This window comes from Poromitra crassiceps (genome assembly GCF_964638095.1).
Source record: "Poromitra crassiceps genome assembly, chromosome: 10".
In the NCBI taxonomy this organism is placed as follows: domain Eukaryota; kingdom Metazoa; phylum Chordata; class Actinopteri; order Beryciformes; family Melamphaidae; genus Poromitra; species Poromitra crassiceps.
In genome coordinates, this window is record NC_139631.1 from 53,526,083 (window position 1) to 53,553,964 (window position 27,882).

The 27,882-nt window shown below is 43.5% G+C and overlaps 1 protein-coding gene across 1 annotated transcript in view; it reads right to left on the bottom strand.

Annotated features, from left to right (window-relative positions):
- Nucleotides 1–20,080, bottom strand: part of LOC310783603 (3-hydroxy-3-methylglutaryl-coenzyme A reductase-like) — a 26,877-nt gene extending 6,797 nt beyond the window's left edge. Inside the window, exons 1-12 of the mRNA XM_083644494.1 lie at nt 20,036–20,080; nt 17,231–17,411; nt 15,648–15,759; nt 15,295–15,382; nt 12,682–12,766; nt 12,381–12,486; nt 6,531–6,637; nt 5,308–5,427; nt 4,910–5,064; nt 3,762–3,985; nt 3,186–3,613; nt 1,841–2,035 (exon numbers count right to left, since the gene is read on the bottom strand). Coding sequence (XP_083500620.1) covers nt 1,841–2,035; nt 3,186–3,613; nt 3,762–3,985; nt 4,910–5,064; nt 5,308–5,427; nt 6,531–6,637; nt 12,381–12,486; nt 12,682–12,766; nt 15,295–15,382; nt 15,648–15,759; nt 17,231–17,395 — 1,785 coding nt within the window. The 5' untranslated portion in view covers nt 17,396–17,411; nt 20,036–20,080. The remainder of the gene's footprint in view (nt 1–1,840; nt 2,036–3,185; nt 3,614–3,761; nt 3,986–4,909; nt 5,065–5,307; nt 5,428–6,530; nt 6,638–12,380; nt 12,487–12,681; nt 12,767–15,294; nt 15,383–15,647; nt 15,760–17,230; nt 17,412–20,035) is intronic.
- Between the last annotated feature and the right edge of the window lie 7,802 nt (nt 20,081–27,882).

Below are 27,882 nucleotides of genomic sequence, written 5' to 3' on the forward strand. Positions count from 1 at the left end.
GGAGATGGTTGTGGACTTTAGGAGGACCACGACTGAGCCTAACCCTGTTTCCATCAGGGGGGAGGAGGTGGAGAGGGTGGACAGCTACAAATACCTGGGCGTCCACCAATTCTGAGCCACACATATTTCTAGCAAAGGCTGCTAGAATGTAAACAACAATCTAAAAATGTTATTTCCAAAAGAGCACATCAGATCATCACATCAGATCATCACATCAGATCATCACATCAGATCATCACATCAGATCATCACATCAGATCATTTGGATGAAGCGCTTGTGAAATGTGATGGGTGATTATTACTGATTAGTGCAGAACACCACAGTACCTATGATGCATCTGTGTATCACGATATATTGTCCAAGAGCTCCTGTATATCTCTCATTATAAAACGGCTCTCTCAAATCAAGCAATCTGATTGGTTCACAGCCATTGTATAATTCCAGTAACCGAGTTCAATAACCCATGGCCATGGGTTATTGGTTGCCATGGCAACTCTCTTACTAAGAGAGTAATAATAAGGCTTACCTCAAATGACAACGTAGGAAAAAAAATGGCGGAGACAGCTGTCAGATCCTTGTGAATCGATCTTCGCTTATAACTTTACTAATACTTCGCAGAAAATTATGTTTTGTACAAGAATAGATGCGGGCTAATGTCTTCTTTGCAAAAGAAAAGGCTGTTAACCCCACATTTAACCCCGTAACGTTAGTTGGTGTCGGGCTTTGCAGAAAGCACTCAGCTTCTCAGCAAGCGCTGAGAATGCAGCGCTGCGCTCGAGCTGCCTGTCGGGCTTTCCAGAAAGCTCTCAGCTTCTCAGCAAGCGCCAGGATTGGCCAATGTCAACTTCAGTCTCCAGAACGATCCAATCAAATCACCCGCACGTCTATCTTCTTGCTAGAGGTCCCGCCTTACAGTAGTGTTTCAACTGACTCTATCAGAATACCATGCCAGTCGGACTTATAGTATTATTATTATATTTATATTATCATACTTGGAAACCGTTTTATAAAAGCAATATAGCACTCGAGCAGCGTGTGTTGTGGCATATATCCCGCTGATCAGTTGTTATCCCACTCGGCCTTCGGCCTCGTGGGATAACAACTGATCAGCGGGATATATTTGCCACAACACACTAGCTCTCATGCTATATTGCTTAATTGATTAATGTGACAACAAAAAGGACAGTGTGACTGTGTGTCCTCTCACCTTGGAGACAGTGTGACTGTGTGTCCTCTCACCTTGGAGACAGTGTGACTGTGTGTCCTCTCACCTTGGAGACAGTGTGACTGTGTGTCCTCTCACCTTGGAGACAGTGTGACTGTGTGTCCTCTCACCTTGGAGACAGTGTGACTGTGTGTCCTCTCACCTTGGAGGACAGTGTGACTGTGTGTCCTCTCATCTTGGAGGACAGTGTGACTGTGTGTCCTCTCACCTTGGAGACAGTGTGACTGTGTGTCCTCTCACCTTGGAGACAGTGTGACTGTGTGTCCTCTCATCTTGGAGGACAGTGTGACTGTGTGTCCTCTCATCTTGGAGACAGTGTGACTGTGTGTCCTCTCACCTTGGAGGACAGTGTGACTGTGTGTCCTCTCACCTTGGAGGACATTGTGTCCTCTCACCTTGGAGACAGTGTGACTGTGTGTCCTCTCACCTTGGAGACAGTGTGACTGTGTGTCCTCTCACCTTGGAGGACAGTGTGACTGTGTGTCCTCTCACCTTGGAGGACAGTGTGACTGTGTGTCCTCTCACCTTGGAGGACATTGTGTCCTCTCACCTTGGAGACAGTGTGACTGTGTGTCCTCTCACCTTGGAGACAGTGTGACTGTGTGTCCTCTCACCTTGGAGTAGTCATAGTCGGTGTATGGCAGTGAAGACAGTGCAGAGGGGGAGGGCAGCTTGGCGGATATCATCTGTCTTCGTATGGCGACTCCTCTTTCTGGCCGCTCCATCACGGTCTCCAGCTTGTAGGCGGGGATGTGCTTAGCGTTGACCAGCATCATCACCTCAGCATCGCTCAGGAACCCAGCGCCAATCTGCACGAGCCACAATCAGCCAATCACTGACTAAATGCAATCATGACCAATATATACACAGTATACACAATATATATATACCCAATTTGTTTTGGGGGTGTGCGATCTCTAAGGGAGAGTTGAGTGGAGTCAGTGCAGGTGCCTCTTCTATTACCGTCCTGCTCTAATTGGTTGAGTGACTAAGCTCGTTAGTAAGCTCGTTACAGCCGAGCTAAATGACACAACTGAGACCTGCAGTCCGTTGGTGCGATGTGACACCATGACCGATTTGATCTCTGTCTGCTCTGGTCAGACCAAAGCAGACAGCGCAGGGAGGGTGCTGAGCAGGGAGGGTGCTGAGCAGGGAGGGTGCTGCTGAAAGTGGATTGAGGCGAGCGATGTAACAGTTCAGACATCTGAGAGCTGAGATGTTACTTCAGCTGTACTTTAGCTGTCAAAGGTGAATTAACCTCAGGTGTCTAACCTCAGGATTGTGTTTTTTTGGAAACTCTTTTTGTTGGTGTTTTTGGTACAAAATGCTCCATAATCTCCATAGGTTTCCTCCGATACAAAAGCAAATATATACTGTCGTGTCGACAGTATATATATATATATATATATATATATAAATATATACTGTCGTGTCGACAGTATATATTTATATATATATATATATATAAATATATATAAATATAACTGTCGTGTCGACAGTATATATTTATATATATATATATATATAAATATATATAAATATAACTGTCGTGTCGACAGGGTTCCCACACATTTTCAAGGACAACATTTCCATGAGAGACTTTCCATGTAACGTGAGGCAGTAAATCTGGATCAATACCAGAAATGATGACTACACTGGACAAATAGGACAAATAGGACACACCTCTTTATATTGGATTTTGGTGCTTTTTAGAGTAACGAGAATTTTCCACAAAAATATTAATATAAAATAAAAGAAGCACTAAAATCCAATATAACGAGGTATGTCCTATAATTGCTGATATTACTGTAACAATTAATTTCATTACACACACCAAAAACACAAAAATAAACTAAGAAACATGGATTTACTTTGATCGTTTTTGTTGAGTACATACAGTACACCAAGTCAATTGTAAGATGAGTTCAGTACAGTAGTTAATTAATTGATAAAGGTTACCTGTGGGTTTTTGAGGATGGCCACACATGTGTCCAGGTCTCTGGGCTTGGTGGGGGGGTCAGGCTGCAGCTTGTCCTCTTGCTCCCCCAGGAGAAACATGCTGTTGGGCTGGGGGTGGGTAGCTGGAGCAGGGTGGGTAGCTGGGGCGGGGTGGGTAGCTGGAGCAGGGTGGGTAGCTGGGGCGGGGTGGGTAGCTGGGGCAGGGTGGGTAGCTGGGGCGGGGTGGGTAGCTGGGGCGGGGTGGGTAGCTGGGGCGGGGTGGGTAGCTGGGGCAGGGTGGGTAGCTGGAGCAGGGTGGGTAGCTGGGGTAGGGTGGGTAGCTGGAGCAGGGTGGGTAGCTGGGGTAGGGTGGGTAGCTGGAGCAGGGTGGGTAGCTGGGGCGGGGTGGGTAGCTGGGGTAGGGGCAGGCAGGGGCCGGATCATCTCATCTAGTAAATGAAGAAGGTAGTAATAATATACAACGTTACTTATATAGCACCTTCCAAAACAAGAAAACCAAACGGTAAGAGCAAATTCCGATTTCCCATTCCCACAACCCCTGTGTTGGAACATAAGGTGGATAGCAGTCAGCCATACCTCTCTCTTCCGTGATGGCGGGGGCTGGTGGAGGTGCACTCTGGACCGGGGCTCTGCAGCAGGGCTCAGGGAGGCGTCGGGGGGCCGCGGGGGCCGACATGCTGATGGGGTTCTTCAGGGACAGCGTGGACTCCATCTCCACCTGCTCGAAGAAGATGTACTTGATGGCCAGCAGCAGGGCCAGCCCCAGACAGATCATCTGCTCGATGTCCATGGTTGCCATCCTGCAGGCCAAGAGGGGAAACACAAGGCAGGGAGGATTTTGTTATTAATTTAACCTGAATCCGCTGAAGATGCGTGATCTTTTCCAGCAAAACGCTGCTTCACACTCACAAACGTCCCTACATTCTGGCTGGTCAGACCTGGATCCACCTGGACGCCTTTGTTCAAGAACTGATTTGTTCAAGAACTGAATTGTGCAAATCTGATTCCAACAGGACTGTGCCATAAGAACAGAACTGTGCAATGTAAACTGAATTGTGCAATATGGACTGTGCCATATGGAATGGACTGTTTATTGTTTATTTTGTGCAGTGTGGTTCTGCTTTTGTTGGTTTTTGTGCCTTGTCTGGGGGTGTGTATTTTGGGGTTCTTTGTCATTGGCATCTATTTGCTACTGTGACAATAAAGTTAGTGATAGGGAGAATTTGAAATCACATTAGCCTTTATTTGGACAATCACTAGTTAATATATTCATATACATTTTCATTTAAGTTACACATAGTTATTGTACATACATAGACACACAGACGTCATATTCAGATAACGTGATAATGTGCATCTCACACTGTGCCCTGTCACTGTGCCCTCTACAGATCCAGAATAACAGGTAGGTTGAGTCTACAGACAGAATAGCCTTCAAATGTGCGTCTAGACAGATGTCATCTGACATCTATAAGTATGACTTTCTGTGCTTTGTATGTAAGCCTGTGTATCCATTCATGAATATACCAGAGTGCATCTCTATGTTAATACATCATTAAGATGACTTCTGACTCCTGGCTCCATCTTTTGATCACAAGTGGTTTTCTTCAAGTGGTTCACTGTTTATCTTTTGGCTGTCAGTTTACATTCTATAACAGTTAGTTACTTACTTACTTGTTTAGTGGAAAAACTACCAATAGAATGAATGGCTGCTGAGTGCTGACCTGGCCAGGTAGAACTGCCAGAGGGGTTGGTCTGGGTCGATCCTCCTGGGGGAGCGGGGGTCCAGGCCCACCTGGGGGATGTCCACTGTGGTGTTGATGGACAGGGGCTCAGCCAGCCAGCGGCTGTGGGCGTGGACCATCACCAGGCCCAGGGACTACACACACACACACACACACACACACACACACACACACACACACACGAGGACACACATTCACTGAGTTTCTGAGTGTCATAAAGCCTAAAGAAAAGAAAGGAAAAGAAAGGAAGAAAGAAAGAAAGAAAGAAAGAAAGAAATAAAGAAAGAAAGAAAAGAAAGAAAGAAAGAAAGAAAGAAAGAAAGAAAGAAAGAAAGAAAGAAAGAAAGAAAGAAAGAAAGAAAGGTAGATGTTGTTACCATGATCATCTTGACTCTCTGGGTGACGGGGTTGGGCTTGTTGTCCTCCTCCTCCTCCAACACTCTGGAGAAGTGGCTCAGCTGCCAGATGGGATGTCCCTCCTGACTGTCTCTGGACAGCTACACACACACACACACACACACACACACACACACACACACACACACACACATACACAGACACACACACACACACACACACACACACACACACACACACACACACACACACACACACACACACACACACACACACACACACACACACACACACACACACACACACACACAGAGCACAGGTCACACACACAGTATCGTGTTCTGATTCCCCGGAACCCCAGGAACAAGATGAGCCGGCACAATAATTTGGCTAGGATGATTGAAGTTTGTAATATAAAAATAATTTATTATGAAACCTGCTGAGGTACAATACAAAAAATAAATGAAAGCAATAAGCTACAAAAATGCGCTGCTAGAAATATAATTGGAGTAGAAATTCTCCATTGAAAATGAGCCACACCCAATCTCATCTCCCAGTCTGTATCCAGTTATCTGACAGATGATCTTGAGTGAGACTAATCTCCAATGCCCCATTGTCTGTTTTATAACAATCAATGATTTCCTGCTTCAGGGTGTTTTTCCCCTATACACACACACACACACACACACACACACACACACACACACACACACACACACACACACACACACACACACACACACACACACACACACACACACACACACACACACACACACACACATACACCACAAAAGTTCATCTATAGTTATAAACCTCAAAAATGCATATCATGCGTCACAGGAGTTCAACCAAAGTTCCTTTGTGGTTAAACCATATATTGTTTATTGTAAGGTCCCCGTCTATCGACTCCACCTTCCCTGAAGAGAAGCGAGGACAGGAAGTCTCACAGGAAGCCTGTGCATCTCTGTGCAGTTCTGCACGCTTGCAAACACGTATGCTTCTTGCTTCTCTGTAGGGCCTATTCATAAGGTCATTGTAGGCTACTGAGTTTGGGACAAAACTGTTGCTTTTTCCAACAACAGACACACACACACACACACACACACACACACACACACACACACACACACACACACACACACACACACACACACACACCCACAGACACACACCACACACACACACACACACACACACACACACACACACACACACACACACACACACACAGTTTGTGTACCTCCAGCACCAGTGAGACACATGCAGGGAAGAAGGTCATGAAGACAAAGTAGTTGGCGAGGACAGACATGCAGCCGAAGCAGCACATGATCTCCAGCTGACGGACACCTGCAGCACCAGATGATCACAACAACAAGTTCAGTTTGGACCAAATCACAATGTCGTGCACTTTACTACACATGAGCTCTGTTAATGCACTTTACTACACATGAGCTCTGTTAATGCACTTTACTACACATGAGCTCTGTTAATGCACTTTACTACACATGAGCTCTGTTAATGCACTTTACTACACATGAGCTCTGTTAATGCACTTTACTACACATGAGCTCTGTTAATGCACTTTACTACACATGAGCTCTGTTCATGCACTTTACTACACATGAGCTCTGTTCATGCACTTTACTACACATGTGTAATCAGCTCTGTTCATGCACTTTACTACACATGAGCTCTGTTAATGCACTTTACTACACATGAGCTCTGTTAATGCACTTTACTACACATGAGCTCTGTTAATGCACTTTACTACACATGAGCTCTGTTAATGCACTTTACTACACATGAGCTCTGTTAATGCACTTTACTACACATGAGCTCTGTTCATGCACTTTACTACACATGAGCTCTGTTAATGCACTTTACTACACATGAGCTCTGTTCATGCACTTTACTACACATGAGCTCTGTTAATGCACTTTACTACACATGAGCTCTGTTAATGCACTTTACTACACATGAGCTCTGTTAATGCACTTTACTACACATGAGCTCTGTTAATGCACTTTACTACACATGAGCTCTGTTAATGCACTTTACTACACATGAGCTCTGTTAATGCACTTTACTACACATGAGCTCTGTTAATGCACTTTACTACACATGAGCTCTGTTCATGCACTTTACTACACATGAGCTCTGTTCATGCACTTTACTACACATGAGCTCTGTTCATGCACTTTACTACACATGAGCTCTGTTAATGCACTTTACTACACATGTGTAATGAGCTCTGTTCATGCACTTTACTACACATGAGCTCTGTTCATGCACTTTACTACACATGAGCTCTGTTAATGCACTTTACTACACATGAGCTCTGTTAATGCACTTTACTACACATGAGCTCTGTTAATGCACTTTACTACACATGAGCTCTGTTAATGCACTTTACTACACATGAGCTCTGTTAATGCACTTTACTACACATGAGCTCTGTTCATGCACTTTACTACACATGAGCTCTGTTCATGCACTTTACTACACATGAGCTCTGTTCATGCACTTTACTACACATGAGCTCTGTTAATGCACTTTACTACACATGTGTAATGAGCTCTGTTCATGCACTTTACTACACATGAGCTCTGTTCATGCACTTGACTACACATGAGCTCTGTTAATGCACTTTACTACACATGAGCTCTGTTCATGCACTTTACTACACATGAGCTCTGTTCATGCACTTTACTACACATGAGCTCTGTTCATGCACTTTACTACACATGAGCTCTGTTCATGCACTTTACTACACATGAGCTCTGTTAATGCACTTTACTACACATGTGTAATGAGCTTTGTTCATGCACTTTACTACACATGAGCTCTGTTCATGCACTTTACTACACATGTGTAATCAGCTCTGTTCATGCACTTTACTACACATGAGCTCTGTTAATGCACTTTACTACACATGAGCTCTGTTAATGCACTTTACTACACATGAGCTCTGTTAATGCACTTTACTACACATGTGCTCTGTTAATGCACTTTACTACACATGTGTAATGAGCTCTGTTCATGCACTTTACTACACATGAGCTCTGTTAATGCACTTTACTACACATGTGTAATGAGCTCTGTTAATGCACTTTACTACACATGAGCTCTGTTAATGCACTTTACTACACATGAGCTCTGTTAATGCACTTTACTACACATGAGCTCTGTTAATGCACTTTACTACACATGAGCTCTGTTCATGCACTTTACTACACATGTGTAATGAGCTCTGTTAATGCACTTTACTACACATGAGCTCTGTTCATGCACTTTACTACACATGAGCTCTGTTCATGCACTTTACTACACATGTGTAATGAGCTTTGTTCATGCACTTTACTACACATGTGTAATGAGCTCTGTTAATGCACTTTACTACACATGAGCTCTGTTCATGCACTTTACTACACATGTGCTCTGTTAATGCACTTTACTACACATGAGCTCTGTTAATGCACTTTACTACACATGAGCTCTGTTAATGCACTTTACTACACATGTGTAATGAGCTCTGTTCATGCACTTTACTACACATGAGCTCTGTTAATGCACTTTACTACACATGAGCTCTGTTAATGCACTTTACTACACATGAGCTCTGTTCATGCACTTTACTACACATGTGTAATGAGCTTTGTTCATGCACTTTACTACACATGTGTAATGAGCTCTGTTCATGCACTTTACTACACATGTGTAATGAGCTTTGTTCATGCACTTTACTACACATGTGTAATGAGCTCTGTTAATGCACTTTACTACACATGTGCTCTGTTCATGCACTTTACTACACATGATGTGTAATGAGCTCTGTTCATGCACTTTACTACACATGTGCTCTGTTCATGCACTTTACTACACATGAGCTCTGTTAATGCACTTTACTACACATGAGCTCTGTTAATGCACTTTACTACACATGAGCTCTGTTCATGCACTTTACTACACATGTGCTCTGTTCATGCACTTTACTACACATGAGCTCTGTTCATGCACTTTACTACACATGTGTAATGAGCTCTGTTCATGCACTTTACTACACATGTGTAATGAGCTCTGTTAATGCACTTTACTACACATGTGTAATGAGCTCTGTTAATGCACTTTACTACACATGTGCTCTGTTCATGCACTTTACTACACATGTGTAATGAGCTCTGTTAATGCACTTTACTACACATGAGCTCTGTTCATGCACTTTACTACACATGTGTAATGAGCTCTGTTAATGCACTTTACTACACATGTGTAATGAGCTCTGTTAATGCACTTTACTACACATGAGCTCTGTTAATGCACTTTACTACACATGAGCTCTGTTAATGCACTTTACTACACATGTGTAATGAGCTCTGTTCATGCACTTTACTACACATGTGTAATGAGCTCTGTTCATGCACTTTACTACACATGAGCTCTGTTAATGCACTTTACTACACATGTGTAATGAGCTCTGTTAATGCACTTTACTACACATGTGTAATGAGCTCTGTTCATGCACTTTACTACACATGTGTAATGAGCTCTGTTAATGCACTTTACTACACATGAGCTCTGTTCATGCACTTTACTACACATGTGTAATGAGCTCTGTTAATGCACTTTACTACACATGTGCTCTGTTCATGCACTTTACTACACATGTGTAATGAGCTCTGTTCATGCACTTTACTACACATGTGTAATGAGCTCTGTTCATGCACTTTACTACACATGAGCTCTGTTAATGCACTTTACTACACATGAGCTCTGTTAATGCACTTTACTACACATGAGCTCTGTTCATGCACTTTACTACACATGAGCTCTGTTAATGCACTTTACTACACATGTGTAATGAGCTCTGTTCATGCACTTTACTACACATGAGCTCTGTTAATGCACTTTACTACACATGTGAAATGAGCTCTGTTCATGCACTTTACTACACATGTGTAATGAGCTCTGTTCATGCACTTTACTACACATGTGTAATGAGCTCTGTTCATGCACTTTACTACACATGTGTAATGAGCTCTGTTCATGCACTTTACTACACATGTGAAATGAGCTCTGTTCATGCACTTTACTACACATGTGCTCTGTTCATGCACTTTACTACACATGTGAAATGAGCTCTGTTCATGCACTTTACTACACATGTGTAATGAGCTCTGTTCATGCACTTTACTACACATGTGAAATGAGCTCTGTTAATGCACTTTACTACACATGTGCTCTGTTCATGCACTTTACTACACATGAGCTCTGTTCATGCACTTTACTACACATGTGTAATGAGCTCTGTTCATGCACTTTACTACACATGTGAAATGAGCTCTGTTAATGCACTTTACTACACATGTGCTCTGTTAATGCACTTTACTACACATGTGCTCTGTTCATGCACTTTACTACACATGAGCTCTGTTCATGCACTTTACTACACATGTGTAATGAGCTCTGTTCATGCACTTTACTACACATGTGCTCTGTTCATGCACTTTACTACACATGTGTAATGAGCTCTGTTCATGCACTTTACTACACATGTGAAATGAGCTCTGTTCATGCACTTTACTACACATGTGTAATGAGCTCTGTTAATGCACTTTACTACACATGTGCTCTGTTCATGCACTTTACTACACATGTGTAATGAGCTCTGTTCATGCACTTTACTACACATGTGCTCTGTTCATGCACTTTACTACACATGTGTAATGAGCTCTGTTCATGCACTTTACTACACATGAGCTCTGTTCATGCACTTTACTACACATGTGTAATGAGCTCTGTTCATGCACTTTACTACACATGTGCTCTGTTCATGCACTTTACTACACATGTGTAATGAGCTCTGTTAATGCACTTTACTACACATGAGCTCTGTTAATGCACTTTACTACACATGTGCTCTGTTCATGCACTTTACTACACATGTGAAATGAGCTCTGTTAATGCACTTTACTACACATGTGCTCTGTTCATGCACTTTACTACACATGTGTAATGAGCTCTGTTCATGCACTTTACTACACATGTGTAATGAGCTCTGTTCATGCACTTTACTACACATGTGCTCTGTTCATGCACTTTACTACACATGTGTAATGAGCTCTGTTAATGCACTTTACTACACATGAGCTCTGTTCATGCACTTTACTACACATGTGTAATGAGCTCTGTTCATGCACTTTACTACACATGTGCTCTGTTCATGCACTTTACTACACATGTGTAATGAGCTCTGTTAATGCACTTTACTACACATGAGCTCTGTTAATGCACTTTACTACACATGTGCTCTGTTCATGCACTTTACTACACATGTGAAATGAGCTCTGTTAATGCACTTTACTACACATGTGCTCTGTTCATGCACTTTACTACACATGTGTAATGAGCTCTGTTCATGCACTTTACTACACATGTGTAATGAGCTCTGTTCATGCACTTTACTACACATGTGAAATGAGCTCTGTTCATGGTCATGGAAGAGATGTGTCACACACACAGTGACTTGAGACTCATCATCAAAAGACTTGAGAGTCGACTCAGACTCAAGATTTTGGACTCTGTGTGTGTGTGTGTGTGTGTGTGTGTGTGTGTGTGTGTGTGTGTGTGTGTGTGCATTAACATGAAGGACATGTCTACTAATGTCAAATAATCAATGCTGACACTGTATGCTAATAGATAAGGAGTCAGGATAATACAGTGTAACATACATACAGTACATGCTTTGAATTCCTTAGTTTTAGCTCTGCAGTGTTCTAAGCAGCCCGGAGGGCATGCAGCAGATGATAGAACACTCATCCATAAGAGACTTGACATGGACTTGTGACAAAAGACTTGAGACTTGAACTAGCGAAAAATGACTTGTGAGCATCTCTGGGTCATGCATTATGTAAAATTATCAACAAATCTCATTATTTTTTACCTGCATGTTTGTATATTCATCATGTTGATTTGTTGAGTCCGTTTAAATTAAAATAGCAATGAGCTTGTTTGTGACATTTCTTCGTGAAGAAAAGGACAACTCCACACTAAATAATCAATAATAAATCAAACTCAAAATGCCTGACAGCACCTGACATGGTTCCCACTCCGATCACCAGGCACTCCACCACGGCATCCAGAGTGAAGGTAGGTCCCAGAACCGCCATGCCACGAGCGATGTTCTCCCTGACCTCATCCTGAGAGAGCAGGGGGAAGACGTCACGTCAGCTCATGTTCAGCACAGTGCCTCGTGTGGAGGAAGATGTCAGCTCATGTTCAGCACAGTGCCTCGTGTGGAGGAAGATGTCAGCTCATGTTCAGCACAGTGCATCATGGGTACTTTGCCTCGTGGGAGTTCTGTACTTGACACTGTTGCAAACGTTTCTTTGTACCTGAGAGTCGGAGCTCAGGGCGAACTTAGCGAGGGCGCAGGCTTTGGAGAGGTCGATGAGGAGCAGGAAGAAGGGCAGAGCCTCACTGGGAGACAGAGCGGAGAGAAAATGTCACCATTAAGAAGATAAGACGACTTTATTGTCCATTAAATTGACATAGAATGGACATGTGTCTTGGGCAGACTGGCAGCATAATAAAAACAGGCAGTAGGCTACACAGTATAAATAGACTGAACAAACAGTAGGCCTACACAGCAGCTAAAACGCATCAAGTACATTTTCAGCAGCTGAAGGTGCTGCGGCTCTACACTACAGGATTGAGGATTCAAGAGCAGGTACATAGAGGTCTGTTCAGATGTGCGTTTACTGCGGGGGTTGAATCCCCGATCCTGTCTGCCTGGGCTGGGCTAGCAGCTAAATGCTAACTATGCTGAATAGGGAGAACGGGAGGATTTCCCCCATGCTGACCCATTGACCACAGTTGATATCACATACAAAATAAATCAGTATTGTTTTTCAGTCAAGTTCTCCTTCAGCTCTCCTGCTAGATGAAGAGTGAAGGTGGTCAGCTCTCCTGCTAGATGAAGAGTGAAGGTGGTCAGCTCTCCTGCTAGATGAAGAGTGAAGGTGGTCAGCTCTCCTGCTAGATGAAGAGTGAAGGTGGTCAGCTCTCCTGCTAGATGAAGAGTGAAGGCGATGGGTACAGGGTCATTATAGACCTGGGTTGCCTTTTTGATTATGGACCGACTGTATTGCTTTTGGAGGTGTAATCGTTTGTTTTGGGTGATTTTGCTGGCCTGGTTGATCAGCTGGGTCAGCTTCTTGCTATGTGTGATTGAGAGCTCCCCATGCCAGGAGACAGGTGTATTGAGAGGTGGACATGCCAGGAGACAGTCAGGTGTATTGAGAGGTGGACATGCCAGGAGACAGGTGTATTGAGAGGTGGACATGCCAGGTGACAGGTGTATTGAGAGGTGGACATGCCAGGAGACAGACAGGTGTATTGAGAGGTCTCCATGCCAGGAGACAGACAGGTGTATTGAGAGGTCTTCATGCCAGGAGACAGTCAGGTGTATTGAGAGGTGGACATGCCAGGAGACAGACAGGTGTATTGAGAGGTGGACATGCCAGGAGACAGACAGGTGTAATGAGAGGTCTCCATGCCAGGAGACAGACAGGTGTATTGAGAGGTCTCCATGCCAGGAGACAGACAGGTGTATTGAGAGGTGGACATGCCAGGAGACAGACAGGTGTATTGAGAGGTGGACATGCCAGGAGACAGACAGGTGTATTGAGAGGTGGACATGCCAGGAGACAGACAGGTGTATTGAGAGGTCTCCATGCCAGGAGACAGACAGGTGTATTGAGAGGTGGACATGCCAGGAGACAGACAGGTGTATTGAGAGGTCTCCATGCCAGGAGACAGACAGGTGTATTGAGAGGTCTCCATGCCAGGAGACAGACAGGTGTATTGAGAGGTGGACATGCCAGGAGACAGACAGGTGTATTGAGAGGTGGGCATGTCAGGGGACAGCAGTGGCGTGCCGTCCATTAGGCGAACTAGGCAAATGCTAAGGGCGCTTGAGCCGTTGGGGGCGCCAGAGAGGCTAAAAAAAAAAATTTTTTTTTTTTTTTTTTTTTTTTTTTTACAAATACTTTTTCATGATAATAGGCCTACTATCATTTTACAATAGTAGACCAAAAATAAGCACAACAACGTCTTAAGTCTTTAAGACGCGCCCCCTTCTACCTGCTCGGAGCTTTTTCCCAGAGTGGGGGAAGCCCAAGGGAGCTGGAAGGTGGGTGGAAATTGGGGGATTTGGCTGTCTTGTGTTTATACCACCAACAAAATGCATTAAAAAACAGTTTGTGCTTCCCAGCTCTAATCTTATTTCATACGCTCTCTCTTCAAAAGTGTTTGATTTTCATCATAATCTGGTTTTCCATAATAATAATAATAAGTTCAGTGTTTATGCCTGTGTTGCTGTCTGTTGTAGTGTAAAATGACAGGTGCTTACATGAAAGTGAGTGAGAAAAGGAGAGGATACTGAATAATGACATCACAACAGTATAATCCTAATGGTAATTTAAAATTAAATATTCTTCTAAATATGGATGAAAGTCCAAAAAACGTCAAATTTTCTACGGCGCTGCCCTGGCGGGCAGCACCGAGGTTCCCTTCCTTACAGCACCCCCTACCTAAAAGTACTGTACTTTCAGCGCCACTGGGGAAGGGCAATTCTGAGACTGCACTGCAGTGGTGGAATTAGCTGCGATATAATTGTTATTATATTTTCTTTGGGGGGGGGGGGGCACCAGCAAAAATCTTGCCTAGGGCACCAACTTGGTCAGGCACGCCACTGGGGGACAGACAGGTGTATTGAGAGGTGGACATGCCAGGAGACAGACAGGTGTATTGAGAGGTGGACATGTCAGGGGACAGACAGGTGTATTGAGAGGTCTCCATGCCAGGAGACAGACAGGTGTATTGAGAGGTCTCCATGCCAGGAGACAGACATGTGTATTGAGAGGTGGACATGCCAGGAGACAGACAGGTGTATTGAGAGGTGGACATGTCAGGGGACAGACAGGTGTATTGAGAGGTGGACTTACTTGAGGCCAGTGAGCTCTTTGTCGAGGAAGTGAATGACCACTGTGCTGAAGACGAAGCTGGAGAAGATGGTGAAGAGGCCAGCGATGCCTGCAGAGGTGTGGAGGACACAGAACATAGCATTCAACTATAACAAGTCATGATGCTTTGTAACAACACTGAATGCATCCTCAAACATATGTGTATACGGTGTGTGTGTGTGTGTGTGTGTGTGTGTTTGTGTTTGTGTGTGTGTGTGTGTGTGTGTGTGTGCGTGCGTGCGTGTGTGTGTGTGTGTGTGTGTGTGTGTGTGTGTGTGTGTGTGTGTGTGTGCGTGCGTGCGTGTGTGGATTCTGGACATTGCCCCCAAACCTACCTAGAATATATTTGGATCCCAGCTGCCGTAAGTTCTGGAACTGGAAGTAAATGTAGACGATGGCGATGCAGCGTGTGATGGTCAGGATGATGATGTCACTGCTCAGAATTTGCTGTAAAATCAGATCAATGACAAAAAGCATAGAAACATATTGAAAGAGTTATTATGGGTAAGAGACTGTGTCAGTGTTATAGCTAAAGTGTGACAGCTGTTCCTATATGGGCTGATAAACTGGTGGTACGATAGGAGTGAACGTCTGTACCAGAGATTTTCTTGCTTATAAAAATAGTTTTACTTGGTCAAACCAAACGGTTCAGCGATATTTAGAATCGGGAGAGACCACAAAACATTTCACTGGGAACAAAACTAAAAAAAACAACATTGAAAAAATATTTTCTTTAAAGCCGCATTTTTTTAACATTTTGGTCTTTTATGAATATAAGACAATAATGAAATATTGCAATGGCATTGATTTACATTTTAGACATTGAACTGATGCTGTGTTCTCCTTATTATGAAGGAGTGTCTTGCTAAAGTAGAACATGCAGCTTTTGATGGGCATATTGGCTGTTGATGGGATTGAACCTGTGACCTTTACATTTGGGGATGGTCTCACTAACCACTACAACACTATAACACACTAACCTTGTCTCACTAACCACTATAACACACTAACCTTGCCACCATGAGGTCAGATTTCTTAAATTGCTGTAACTCACATTATTATTTTTGGCTGATAATACGCTCTTCTTCCTTGTTCCTTGTGTGTGATTAAAAATCCCATTGACTGTTTACTGTCATATCAACAGGATTGTGGAATCACATGGTTGAATAGTTAGAGCCCATACTTGGCCCTTTTCACAGTGGCCACCCCGCATCGAAAAGGCAGGGCAAACACAGGCACAAGCAAAACACCAATGAGGGCCCCCAACCTCCAATCGTGGAAGTTGGAAACCCTCATCACTGCCCCGCCCGCACCTGTGTTCACCCTGCCGCCCCCCCCCCCCCCCCCCCGACACAAAATGGCCACCGCGAAAACAAAGAACTTTTATGGAAAGAAATGGCAGCTCCATATTGCCCCATTGCAACATCAGCGCCCAGCAGCCTCCGCCATTTTTGCTTTTTGGAAACGTGACAGCGCCAAAAGAACCTCGCAGTGGTCAGCTGCGGTAGCGCTGGCCCCTATAATCAGCCTCTCTAAACAGTAACTCAACGGGAGTTGAACCTCGGGTCCTTTTCATTAGCTATTTATCTTGAAAAATAAATAAATAAATAAAACGAAAAATTTTGCTTAGTTTCCACAATATGGTTGTTGTTTTACATCCCTGCACTACACCACTTCAATCAAGATTTGCAGTAGGCCTACGCCCGGAAAATATGTGAATCCCCAAAATCGTTCAAATGAATGGGGAAGTAAAAATGTGAACGCTACAAAACACGACCAGCTGCATCAGATCATGGAGATCAGTTTACATTCTGCTTTTCAAAACTAAGTGACAAGCTTACAAACAAACACTTGAACAAACAAACACCTGCAGCTCAAAACACTCCCATCCATCCATCCATCCATCCAGCCTTCTCACCTCGTCTGTTTTGGGGCAGTCAAAGTTCCAGCCACAGATCTGGTCGTTGCCGGTGAACATGTTCATGGACATCATGCAGATGGTGAGGGTCACGGTGCCCACGATCACCTCCCAGGGGTGGGAGGCCACCAGGAGGCCATGCAGACGGAACAGACGGGTCAGCATGGTGCCGGCCGCAGAGCTGCCAAAACCAAAGCCATTCATTTGATCTCTGACATGCTCTTAGTTTCCCCATTCGCTAAACATGAGTTATCATCAGATGTCATATTTACACCCTGCTTTTAGCTGAACTCTTCACTGTAGCCAGGTTGTACCCTAGTTGTTGTACTTCCAGCCCCTGTCTCCACTGCAGATTTCAGCTAAAAACAGGGTGTAAATGATGAATTTTCAAGTCAACTTGGCATCTCAGGGCTTGTGGAGATTTGGATTAAGCCAGGTGAGCAGTATGGAAGCATTTCATGTATTTTTTCTGTTGTTTTGTTGTCTCTGTGCCTGCCGCGGTTGGAGTGCAGTTCTCCTATCTCGGTGTGCGATGCATCCAGAGTGCTTTACCCAGTACACTGACTGTAGGCAAGTCCCTCATAGGACCCCCACTTCAAACAAAGCGAACTATCCCTTTAACACAGACATACAGACACTTTTCAGGGGTCTGGGATGAATCTGGTGCAGCAGAACTGAAAAGACCCACTACATCAATCTCTTGAAGAAAGCCACCACACACTTTTCTTTCTGAGACAATTGAGGAAGTATGGTATTTCTGTGACTGGCATGGTGCAGTTCTCTAGAGCAGGACAGAGCAGGACAGGAGACAGTTAGATAGAGTGGTGCACAGCAGCAGTGCATCCACAATCATCAGATGCACTCTCCCAGCAGAACTACACAAGGCTAGGCTTCAAAAGAAGGCCCTGAACATTGTAAGGGACCCGTCCCACCCAGCAAACAGCCTCTTTAACCTCCTGCCCTCTCAGACAAGATTCAGACGTGTTAAGACCAAAACATCCAGGTTTCAGAACAGCACATACCCTGAAGCTGTCCGCCTTCTAAACACCCTTCATCTTACACACTAACTGTACAATTCAGATAATGCACTTGTAGCACTCTCCAGGGGGCCTACAATGCACTTTAAACACTATATAGTGTTGCTGCTCCCCCTTCCTATGGTGTTTACAGTGTTGCAGTAATGAATTATGATGCAGTATTGTCAAATCATGCTCTTTCCATTGTTGTTTTGTATTGTGTGATGTCATCAGTGAGTGATGTCATCAGTGATGTCACTCAAGCAAGTTCACTGCTGAGTTTTTTCGCCTGTCTGATTTTGGGGGCAGATCCCTCGCTGCTTTGTTCAAATGAGGCGGAGGGCTACAGCCAATCCCTGACAGAGACGAGGTCAGCGGGCAGCGGGGGGCAAAGGTCGTCTGGCAAACACTGAGCGCCATGATGATGTCATAACCACTGATGATGATAACTTGGCATGAATTGACATGTTTGGATTTCTACCACCCAGTATATATATATATATATATATATATATATATATATATAAAAGAAAAAAGAACCTTTCAACCCATTGAGATACAAACACAGTGTTACATCTCTATGTATCAACCCATAAAGGAAGAGTCAACAAGGATCTACACAATAAAACATATCACACAAACATGATTAATATCACTTATTAAACTGCAAAACACACACACACACACACACACACACACACACACACACACACACACACACACACACACACATATAGATATATATAGATATATATGTATATATATGTATACATATATATATATGTATATATATATTTATATATATATATATGTGTGTGTGTGTGTGTGTGTGTGTGTGTGTGTGTGTGTGTGTGTTGAAACATGCTTTGAAATTTCTATCACAACAAATTTATTTCATAAGCATTTTATCAAATGTAATCATTTGTGTTTGTGTTGTCTCATAGAAGCAACTAAGCTGTAGCTGTGAAACACAGCTACAGCTACTAAGCTGTAGCTGTGAAAGGATCGAATGAGTGTCACTGATCAATAATCTTGGTTTTGGTTGAAAATACTTGGGCTATATTATATACTGCGCTATGAGTCATTCCTTCAAGGATATTCCATCAAGTCATCTAATCTGCCTATACAAAACAAACAGCACTAACCTGGAAGGAATTGGTGCAGTTTTTTTTAGTCCAGTCAGAAATGCAAATAACTTAGGAATATGGAATATATATTATAAAAGCAATGTAGCACTCCCAGGCTCTGTATAGTCAACCTGCTTCAACTTGTAATATGGCTGGAAACTGAGATGAGCATTAGATATGTTCCACTGAACTACAGTATAATGTTACATGACTGTTAGGGAGGAGTTTGTGTGTGTGGTGCAGGGTTAGCGCACATAAACCCTTTTACCCTATTTTTATTTGTAGTATTATTATTAGTAGTAGTAGGCTACTATTATTATTATTATTATTATTTGCTGAATAGTTTACCACATTTTTATAGACCAGTATTAAAGTAGGCCTATATAGGCTATCAGACTGGTGCGGCTATTATGAAGACATGGGTCTTGGATATAGGCTGTGTGGTGGAAAAACATATAGCCTAGTTTAATGGTCACTATTATTGATCATTTTTTTCTTTCTTCCTTTTTTAGTTGATTCATTTTCATATCACTTTATCACTTAAGTTACTACAGTATATTATGACATATTCTTCTTCTGTAGCCTAACTGTAGTAGGATAGGATAGCCTAGTCTACATCATTATCTAAGCTAAAAGCAGGTTGAAGAGAGAGAGTCACTTACCCAAACAGGGAGAGAGAGAGAGGAGCAGTGGAGTCTCACAGCGCTCTGACGAGACTGCACACAGCTACAGTAACAAGCCACAAGCCACTCTGACTCACAGATCTCGCGAGAGAAACAAGCATACCTTGGTTGCTTGTTTCATGGTTGCTTGTTTCTCTCGCGAGATCTGGCGACGCCCGCTGCTGGAGCCGGCAGGATGGAACGATGATGGGACGCTTCTGCATCATCCGACACGTCAGCCAATCGCATTGCTCACCTGCTTCACGAGCGCTAATACCACGCCCCGTTTCCTAGGCGACAGTGGTGACGGGGGCGTGGAACTGGATCTCACCACTGTGGACTGTAGGCCTACCCAGAGCTAGGCCTACCCATCACTGGGCTAGTATCACTGGGCTAAAAGTAGCAACATGTTACAAGGAAGGAATGAAATTAGTTTTATCTTGGGAAAATACATTTATTATGCACTAAACTAATGGATCTCACATGACTAGAGCTACATTTATTTATTTTATTTATTATTTATTTAAGACCAGTCAGTAGAGCCTATCTACTATCTGGTGATAAAACGGCACATTTTAGAGTCCGCCTTTTATTGTGACCAGCCCAACACCTGTGCAATAATCATGCACACCTTGATCTGCTACACTTGTCCCGACGCACGACTCACGGACTCACGAGGCTGGATTCTCTTGGCAAAGGAGAAGTGCTCACTCACACACGGATCTAAACTAATTGTGAACCAAATGTGAGATAAAAAATCCTTTTGGTGTAGTACTGTAGAAAAAGTCAATAGATCTTTCACTAAATGGGAGCAAAAACAAAAGTGTGCATTTATATTTTCTTTGTATGCATTTTGCAGGAGCTGGTTGTATTTCAAATAGTGTTCTGGCTAGTTAATTTCTTATTCTTTTTTTTCCCAACACAATCTTTATTTTTGATCAAAATATTTCGTTTTCAAAGTATTCCTTATATGTCAATAAATTCATAGAGATTTATACATTTGACAAATGTAGCATCCAAATACCCTCTTTTGTCAAAACACATAAGAGTTAGCCTGCAGATTGGAATCGCATTTGAAACTACCTCCTATGTGGTTTGGGACAAGTGACACAAATCAGATTTGTTGCTGTTGGCCATTTACACCTGGCATTAACATGCGTTTTCTGCCATCAGATAGCAATCAGATTGTGCTTGAAAACATTAGCCTGATTCCATTTACACCTGGCGTTAACATGCGTTTTATGCCATCATATTGCAATCTGATTGCTGATTGCAATCTGATGGCAGAAATGGGTGTCCTCTCAAGCCACATGAAGTTGCTGTATCCAGATTGAGAGGACACATTGCATTTACACTTGTGTTCAATGTGTACACAATGCGTCCCTGACCACCTCCGGAGGTGGTTTGGCCGATCAGATTGCAATCCATCTTCAATGTGTCTTGGGGGCGTTTACACCTGTACTTTCAAGTGGTCACAATCTGATTGCAATCTGATGAGAGAAAACACATGTTAATGCCAGGTGTAAATTAACCTGACGCTGCCAGATGGATGTAAATTCGTTCACATTTGTGGGATTGTGAATTTGTGGAACAATGCCGCCCTCATCTGGCAGAGTCAGGCTAGGTGTAAATGGCCTCATACTAGGGGGGGGGGATCTCGCAATGGTGCACACCGTTTTGCAGGTTGAACACACCCTTGCTCAGCTCTGGGGTAACCTCGCGTCACCAGGCTCTTCTAGCTCTGGTGCATTGTTGTGCTTCGCGCCACTTCTTGTCATTAGCGAGCAGCAGCGAGCAGTCATGGCTGCACCTCCAGACATGATGGTTGCTGACTCTGAAGATGATGGAGCGGATGGAGAAGGTGACCATGCTGCTCGGCTGTATTTAGACAGGTAATGACGTCACCGTCAGGACGCGTTCAGTAGTACCTGGTGAACTACTTCTGCTGTCACTCAGAATGTCAAAATATAAGCGATGTCATGTCATGTCATGTCTTTGACTGTCAGTCACGTCGCTATGCTAGCTAGCAGTGGCGTTTTAAAACAAAGAACAATCACGTTTTAGTTCTAGGCAACAGTGAAGTAACGCTTGCTATAAGGTGACAGGAAGTGAGCCTTTTTATTTTTTTTATCTTCTTCACAAAAACTCGACATTACGTAAGTTATTGCAAGTTACGTAACGTTAGTGGAACCCAATGCACAATATCCTGAACAGTTTGACATTAGTTTGCTAACGCTAAATTGTTTCGCTATAGCTAGCTGCTGCTATCCCGCTTAGAGAGGCGTCCAAAAAGTCAAGTTAGCACAGTGGTGGTAGCCTGGGCCTGGGGGGTAACTAGCTAGCGAACGTTACCTTGACATTGTATGTGCAGGTTGGGTTAACGTTATGCTTGGTTCTCTATAGCCTCATATCATTCTTCCTTCCTACTGATGAGTCTCGCGTTCAGTGTTGCCAGATGGCAAATGTTGAATTATCGTACCAGAGGGTCAAAATTATCGTTTTTGGAGTGAAATTATCGTACGCCCCCTCCCCAGCGCGGCGCGCCTTCGGCGCGCCAAAGTAGGGGGGACTGCGGCTGATCACAGGCTACTATTTGGACTTGGCATGATCTTTCAACACTGATCTCAGCCTGCGTTGCAACAACAACAAAACACCCTGCACGTTGGCTGCAAATATGTTGTTTGAAGAGGTGATTGTATAAACAGATAGAGTGATATAGACGTAGGATTCGTCTAAGTGTCACAAAATGATGAAATTATCGTACATTTGGGGGATTTGGGGATTATTGATCGTACATCGTACAGAGGTCGAAATTATCGTACAAATACGATAATTATCGTACGTCTGGCAACGCTGCTCGCGTTGAGGCTAGGTTCTCTGACTATAGCCATAGCCTCTATCTCCCCCCCCCCCGTGTGTGTGTCATAGATTGAGTCTCGGCTATTTCCTGGCGTCACCAGTCCGCTACAATGAGCCCAGGGAAGATGGTAAGAGAAGAACCTTGTGTTAATGACAGCAGCATGGTTTCATAATGACATTACTAGACTAGCAACGTTATGGTGTTAAGACGGGATAACAACAATTCTGCTGTCTGCTTTCCAGCGCTTTCTCCAGAAATAAGCCTGTTACCGAGGTTGGTATGTTATACGTCATGACATAATATAACATATTGACATAACATGTAGGCAGTGGTTCTCAAACTCCTTGATGTTAAGGCTAAACTGACACAAATTAGACCACGCACATTTGGTCCCCCATTTGATGAGAATTTGTCCAAGGGTTCGGGTCCCCCCCCCCTTTGATAAGCTTGTTGCTTTTAGATGTTTTATTACAGAAAGTGTATGAAACTCGTGACCAAAATAGTCCTACATTCTGTCAGTGTTACTTATGGATGGTACTGGTGAATACATGTATTTCAATTATCCCCCCTTTTGCTGGGGAACCCCATCAAGGACCCCTGGAGGTTCCCGGACCCCATTTTGAGAACCACTGCTGTAGGCTACCCAGCAGAATGTACCACAGTGGTTCCAGTTAAGTCTTTTTCATTTGATCCTAGACGTAGACTAACCACACACGAGGCTGACAGGAGTTCCCCACCAGAAGATAAAGGTTTGTTTTTCTGTTTCTATTTTGTTTAACTTTAAATGCCCACTCAGCAGTGGTCGAGTTAATAGCAGACATTCTCTTTTTTTTTGGTATGTGCTGCCATCTAGTGACCACTTAGTATTCCAGTTCATGTATGCAGTAACCAAAAAAATCATATTTTTTATGTTTTGAAGGGCAAACTTTAAAGTCCCTGGAAACTCCTGCCTCAAATGGCAAATGGCCTGCATTTATATAGCGCTTTTATCCAAAGCGCTTTACAATCAGTAGGTAGTCTACATTCACCCATTCATACACCGATGGCGACAGGCTGCCACGCAGGGTGCCTACACACCATCGGGAGCAAGGAGGGTTAAGTGTCTTGCCCAAGGACACAACGACAGCAGCTGGGAGGGAGCGGGGATCGAACCGCCAACCCTTGCGTCATTGGCCGACCCGCTCTACCTCCTGAGCTAAAGCCGCCCTCAAGAAAAATTGTAAACAGGGAAATAGCGATATTTAGGATTTGGGTTGAACATGTCTCATACTTTTTCAGGCTTACAATTGTGCACATAAGACCCTAAATTACATAGAAGGTTTTTGTGGATTTTGGTTTCAAGGATCTTTAAGTAAAGAAAATAATGAGGTGTCCCCAAACTTTTGACGGACAGTGTAGTTGGTGGAAATTGGCCCGCTTTGTAATACAAATCAGTGTTTCCATGTTTGCCTCCTCTGAACTCAGGAGCAGGAGAGCCGTCTCAGCCTGTTGCTGGGAAGGAGAGCAGAAGTTCTGTTGGAGTGAAACCAGCTATTGTCCAGGAAGGTGACGGCCATTTACAGATAAGTAGCAGCATTGAGGTCAGAGGTCAGGGGTCACTATCACCAAGCAACACAGCGGGACCGCATCACAATACCAAGAATCTGAGGACCGGGAGCATGACTACTAAGGCTAGGTTTGTGCTTCTAATGCTTTGTTGTATGTTGTATGTATGCTGGTTTTTACAGTTGTGAGCTGCCAGCGAAAATACTAAATACATTAAGGATATAAAAAAAATAGAAACACCTTTTATATAGTACACTTCCCATCAAAGGTTTGGTGATTGCCTGCACTCCACTCTGTTTTTCATTCTCCTGAAGCCAATTTGATCTAAATGCTTAAAGGTCCTTACACATCGGGAGCGTTTCTTTCGTGCGACTAATTCGCACGTCAATAATATTTTCTGAACCTATATCAGTCAATGCAACCGTGCATACCAACGACGAAGTTTCGCTGAGCGTTATTGCCGTGTTTATTTTTTCAAACCACGGTCGATTTTTCAGAAATTCGCTTCCGACGTGTACACATCTGTGGCTGTGATTGACAGGTGGGTCAAAATTAGCATCACAATTTCGTGCCGTATATTCACATCGCTCTTGATGTGTAGGACCTTAACTCATTGAGTGCCAATGACGACAATCGTCGTCAATTGCTTTAGTGACGTAGAGTGCCAATGACGACGATTGTCGTCAATTGCGTTTTTTGACGGTGGGACGTGGATCAAAGCCAGATCCATCTCCTGTAAAATTTTGGGGCATGTTGAATGTGTAAAACCTATTTTACTGACCCATTAGGTGGCGACAGTGCTCTCCAGATTACAGAAAGGTCCGGAAAACAGCAGGAAAAACCCCCGTGATCAAAGAGAAACCGCTCATGCTGCAGCCAGAGCCATAGATGGCTCTGGCTGCAGCATGATGTTCGCTGCGAACAGCAGTCAATCCGCGCACACAACTGAGCCCCTCTGCCTCTGTCTGTCTGTCTGCATAGTTTCTTCACACGATTAGCCGCCAGAAAGGCAGCACCCGACGCCGAAGGGCCAAACCTTTCCCTGCAGTCCGGTTTGGCATTTCCGTGTCGCGCTGGGAGCCGCCTGGCGCAAAAAAACGGAGCGCTCCGAAAATAGACTGGGTGCGTGTTAGGCTGTGTGTTAGTGTGGGGAGGAGTTTGCAGCTGAGGGGGGGAGAGGGGGGTGGGGCACGCAGGCACCACACAACTACACCACGTCACTACATCAGAAAATATTATCTTCAGACTCAGTGAATGTGCTTGAAATGCTGCATTTCACAAAAGGCGGAATAACTCAGCTTCTAATTTGAAAAGTGTCTTTTTGCTCAAAACAGCCTATCTTCTCCGGCTCATAACTAAAGAACGGAAAATGGGATCAATAAAACTTTTTTTTGCAGATGATAGAAGAGAGTCTCATCGTTCTTTGTGCGTGTTCGGTGTTTACATAGTAATATCACACAATATTCTGTGGGCCTCGAGAAATCACTGAAAACGCTCTTAAACTCTGGCACTGGGAGCGTCCGTTCTCCAAAAGTGGCTGGCACTCAATGAGTTAAGTGCTTGAAATGTGTATGTTTGACAAATAATGAAGTTGATGCCCTTGTATGAATTTCTTTCCAACACCTTTGTCAATGTGACCATACTAGTTTTGATGTAACACTTTTTGGTCACTGCATCATTCCATTTGTGTTATTTCATAGTTTTGATGCCTTTACTATTCTTCTAAAATGTGTAAAATAGTAAAAATGAAGAAAAATGTGGTGTCCCCAAACGTTTGAGGGGCAGTGTGTATGTACAATACAGTACAAATCTAAATAAAATGGCTGGATACAACAAAAACAACAGAACAAAACAGGTTATTTACCGTGTGTGTGACACAGTCTTCCTGTTTTTCCATGTTTAGTCCAGAATGAATAGTAACACCCTGCATTGTTGCCTCAGTTTGCGAGCTGCTTTGAAGAAGCGCATGAAGGAAGCAAAAGCCAGTGAAGAAGAGGCCAGATCAACAGCGACACCGAGTGGCAGCGGTCAGACACAGCAGCAGAAGGCAGCCCGTAGGAAGCCTGTTCATACCAGAGGTAGGAACAACAAGCAAACTAACTACAAAGGGCACACGCTCAAGGCTCAGCTCAGCTCAAGGCTCAGCTCAGCTCAATTATTGGCGATGAGACGAGTTAAACTTGCAATGCTCTGAAACCTGCCAGTTTACACCTAATGCAACTAGACCAGGCGGTGCATCGTTTCCATAGCAACAACTCTCTCTACTTCAATTCTTACTATCGGCTTAAAGAAAATGCAGCTGGATAATTAAAATATATAATAGACCTATTTCACAAAACGGAATCCCTGGCTGTGACAAATCAGTTTGAAAAGACACAAACGAAACACTATTTTCTTAAATCTAATGGTTATGAATGAAAAACATGCACAACTATTTCCATGCACATTTGCTAATACACTGTTACTGTCATAATTAGCACTTTCCTTTAACTTAAACAAAAGTATTATTAGACAATCAGATTAGAGAGAGACAGGAAAGCCAGAGATTGTGGAGGACATGCTTCTCATCTTAACCAGTAGAGGGCGTACTGAGCCAGGCTTAGTGACATAAATATTGCACTGGCACATTAGAGCTCTGACAGTATGACTGGTGTTGTATTTCAGAACCACACAGTACTAAAATATCAGTTTACTACTAAAAAGTGTTGTAATGTTACTGTAGAGTTACTCTTTAAGGAGCAGAAGGTAGATAGATACACAGGGTTTGACCCATTCCAAAATAGCAGTGCTCATAGCTCAATAAACCCATATCTCATTCATAATAATCCTAATAATCACAACAGCAGCGCTGTGCTGTCATTAGACAGTTGTTTTTGATATGTCTGAATAGCAATTTAGACTTCTAGTCTGAACCAGAACACCAAAGACATGCTGGCCCGTTCATACGTTAATAGGCCAGTTGTTTCAGTGTTTGGGCCACTCATTTTGAAATGCCATCTAAGCCATGACAGACATGCTGTCTTACGTAACGTGTTGTACGCTGGTATCTCAACCCAGGAGAAGTAGTTTTATAGCCCCACCACTCTGCCTGCCAACCACACAATCACAAGCTTTCTTTACAAGAGTATAAATCTAGTGTGGGAGTGGGAGGCCTCTGATGGAGATTCTCTGTAACAGACAGGACCATGTCTTTGTCTTGGTTGCAGAATCATTTGTCATACGCTGACAGTCAGTGGCGTTACACGTTTCATACGCTGACAGTCAGTGGCGTTACACGTTTCCCAACAATTCCCCTCACATCTACCATCTGCATCTTGTTCGTCAACTTCAACCAAATAATAATAACCATAGGCACAGATTCGTTGACCTTTGTCAAATAATTGTCGCTGTTAGATTTCTTTGTTCAGTGTAAAAGCATGGATGTTTTTCGCCTGTAGGAAAT